Source organism: Lipotes vexillifer, unplaced genomic scaffold, assembly GCF_000442215.2.
Source record: "Lipotes vexillifer unplaced genomic scaffold, Lipotes_vexillifer_v1.1 scaffold439, whole genome shotgun sequence".
Classification (NCBI taxonomy): domain Eukaryota; kingdom Metazoa; phylum Chordata; class Mammalia; order Artiodactyla; family Lipotidae; genus Lipotes; species Lipotes vexillifer.
Window position 1 is genome coordinate 2,611,173 of NW_006798732.1, and position 3,756 is coordinate 2,614,928.

The following is a 3,756-nucleotide window of genomic DNA, read 5'->3' on the forward strand; positions in this document are numbered from 1 at the left end:
TTTTTTTTGCGGTACGCGGGCCTCTCCCTGTTGTGGCCTCTCCCGTTGCGGAGCACAGGCTCCGGACGCGCAGGCTCAGCAGCCATGGCTCACGGGCCCAGCCGCTCCGCGGCATGTGGGATCTTCCCGGACTGGGGCACGAACCCGCATCCCCTACATTAGCAGGCGGACTCTCAACCACTGCGCCACCAGGGAAGCCCCTACCTGCTTTTTTTATTTTCAAAGTGCTCAAAACAAAAATAGATGTTTTTGGTCCAGAGGTTTTAGTTGTAATCAGCCGGAAGGATGGACTGTAGTCAGTTTTTCTCGTGCCAAATCAGCCTGCCGTTCCTTAGGGTTTTCATTTTGTTTTTAAAGTTATTTTCTGCCCCATTATAATTCAGTAGCAAATAATTAGGCAAAATTGCTGAAAGTTTAGAAGTTCACTTGTATTTCAAGAAGATGTTTATGATTTTGCAAAGGAGAAATGAATAGCATATAGAAGTCTTTGACTTTGATTGGGAAAACAAAGCATTGATGGCATACACCATGTGCCCTGTGCAGAAAATAGTAAAATAATTTTAGAGTTTACCTTTCCACCTAGTGGGCAGTAGTAGACTTGCTTGCCAAAGAAAGGAGTTTTTCCTCAAGGGTTGAAATACCATTTTTGTTTAATTAACATATTAAAGCCCCTTCAGAATAATTAATAGCATAAACATAATGCAACTTAATTTTGAATCCATCTTCCAATCAATATAACTTTAATATCAGTGGAAAAACTGAATTAATGGGATTCCTGTATTTTATTAGCTAATTTGCTTTTTAAGTTTTAAAATCTTATTTAAGAAAAGTCCTTAAATCAAATATATGATCATTTCTTTTTTAGTATTTTACTTAGGGTGGCTGATGCAGACTTTTCTGAGCTCTTTTTAATTAAATCACAGACACCACCAGACCAAGAAGAAGCCAGGAGAGTGATGGTGTTGAATATGTCTTCATTTCCAAGCATTTGTTTGAGACCGATGTACAAAATAACAAGTATGTGGACTTCTTTTAGAATCTTTGTAGAACTATTGTTTTTAAACATGTGCCCATATGTCTAGTTGTAGACAACTGAGGGTTCCCTTCCGTTTGAAATGAATTTTCATTTTTATAATAATATTTGAAACTGATAAAAAGATAATTCAGTTAGTGGTTATTACCCATCTTTGCCTGTAATCTTTTAATAACCTAGAGCTGTTGTGTGTCTGGTAAATTGAATGTGTCGGGATTATTTTGCTAGTGTATTATTGTGAGATCGTCCTACCCCTGTAATTGAGTCTTAACATAGAATTTAGGTAGAACTTTATTTTAGTAACTAATAACTGTGTAATAGATCCCTAGTTCCAGTCTTTTCCATGTACCTCCCTCTCTCTCATTGGCTCTTCAAAAAACCAAAATAATGTTAATCATCTTGCTTGTACCATATCCTCTAGCAAGCACTAAGTCTCCCAGTCCCTGGTTTTCCATTTGCCGAAGCATGGATATTTTAGGGTATCAGGGAGCAATGTGTGTTCTAAGACGGGATTGTGGGACTTTATTGAAACATCGAAATGCTTTCTTCGTGTTTGGCACAGTGATTGAGTTTTTGTAGCACGTTCTCAGCTGTCCTGCTTGCGTTAGCCACCAGCTAGTCCTCCTCGAGTTCTAAAGCTGAGCTTGGTTGTTCTTTCATGTGCAGTGAAATTTCAGTAGTTTTTATTGTTTGGCTTATTCACTGTTTTATTGCATTGCATTAGTTCTGAAAAAGAGGTGATGGAAAACATTAGAGGCCTGCTGGACTAAAGTACTTTTTTTCTGCTTAAGTGTAATACAAGCAAGTGTTACTGATTTGAAAAAATAAAATAGAAGATTTTTTTAAATTGACATTATGGAGTACTTGGACCTAGTTATTTTATTAAAAGCAGTTTAAAAAATTACATGTTCAGCAAAAACATCTTTTATATATGAATTATGTGTGCCATATTTAATTCACAAATGATTCTAATTTCTGCAGGTTTATTGAATATGGTGAATATAAAAACAACTATTACGGCACAAGTATAGACTCAGTTCGGTCTGTCCTAGCTAAAAACAAAGTTTGTTTGTTGGACGTTCAGCCTCATGTAAGTGAACAGTGACCTATTCAACACCCTTCAAGCCCATGTAATCTACCACATTTGAGCATTTCAGTATGGGGTAAATCTGAAATCTACTCACTTTTGGCATATAGGTGGCTTTCCTGAGGTGACAAAAGCATTTAAATGTCAGTTGAGAAGTTTCTGCTGAAAAGAAGCCCATGTTGTTATTAGGAAACGGGTCGGGGAAGCCTCGACATTGGTGTTTGTAACTCTTATTTAGATTCAGTGTTTGCCAAGTATAATGTCTCTTAGATATTTCTTCTATGTGTTTTGTATTTAAAACTACGTTGCATTATATGTATAATGTATTTCATGTATGCGTTATAAGTGTTCATCATTTTTGACAATGGACATTTTGGTTCTCAGTCCTCTTTCGTTGATTTTGGTTCTGTAAATATTCTAGAAGTGTAAACTGCCTGGCAAGAGCCACGGGCATCTCACAGGAACTGTACCAGGTACAAGTCGCCAGGTAGAGCTTGCCTGGCACCCTGGGAACTCATGTCACGTGGACTGAGTGCCAGTGGGTGAAGCAGTCACTCCCCTGTCTCACCACAGACGCCCCGCAGAGGCGCAGCCTACAGCATTCTCCTCGTTACCCAGAGGCAGTGCGGACGAGCTCGTGAAAAGCAGGGGGCTTGCCCTTTGTAGGGGGCTCTGAAGGGCAGAATGAAAGAGGAGGGAGACCTCAACCTGAGATCAGAAAGAGGCTTAAACAGGATGGTTGGAAGACTTTCGTGTAAAGAAAGTTAACTCATAGCATCTTTGGGGTATGAGATCTGAAAACTAGTTTTCTGGTATTTTTAGCTGCTTCTCTTCAGTATTAATTATGGCATATTTCAAAGCATTTTTAAAGACAAGTTACATTCTCCATCTTTTGAGAGGTGTCTATCACATGTAATTGTCAACAACTGATTGAACAACAATATATTGAAAGACCTGCTAACCTTAATTAGGAAATAATTTTAAGGAATTTTCTCCTTAGAAAGAAAATTCAGTTTTGTTATAAAACTTACTCATGACATTATGAAGAAATGTAAGAAAACTTATTTTCTTCATTGCAGACAGTGAAGCACTTAAGGACACTAGAATTTAAGCCCTATGTGATATTTATAAAGCCTCCGTCAATAGAGCGTTTGAGGGAGACAAGAAAAAATGCGAAGATTATCTCAAGCAGAGATGAGCAAGGTGCTGCAAAGCCCTTTACGGTGAGTATGAGGATGCTTTACTGAAAATACACAAGCAGGACTTAAAATCATATGTGCAGTAGTGACTCTGCATTAGGGAGACTGCCGTAGATGGAAGGTGAGATCCAAACACCCATGCGAGACAGAAATGTATTTAGGTGCTCGCGTTCAGTGACTGCACTGTAACTGCTTTCTGTGCTTCTGTGAATGACCTTCATATTACACTGACTCAAAGCTATTTTGTGTGCTATTATGTATACTTATAAAATTTTTGAAGGCACAGGTAAAAATTTAGACCACTGAGTTTTCAACTAGCCTTATTTTTGAAGGGAAAAATACCAAAGTCAGGTACTATTACTCATTAATAGTCTAGTTGAAAATTTAATAATTTGCCTTGTCTGTTTGTATCAACATCATATTTAGCATAGGGAAAG

At 38.0% G+C, this 3,756-nt stretch overlaps 1 protein-coding gene across 1 annotated transcript in view; it reads left to right on the forward strand.

The window, feature by feature from the left end:
* The window catches only part of MPP7 (MAGUK p55 scaffold protein 7), a 179,618-nt gene that overhangs the window by 174,552 nt on the left and 1,310 nt on the right, over positions 1-3,756 (forward strand). Inside the window, exons 12-14 of the mRNA XM_007470910.1 lie at positions 924-1,017; positions 2,015-2,123; positions 3,200-3,343. Of these exons, the coding sequence (XP_007470972.1) occupies positions 924-1,017; positions 2,015-2,123; positions 3,200-3,343 (347 nt within the window). The remainder of the gene's footprint in view (positions 1-923; positions 1,018-2,014; positions 2,124-3,199; positions 3,344-3,756) is intronic.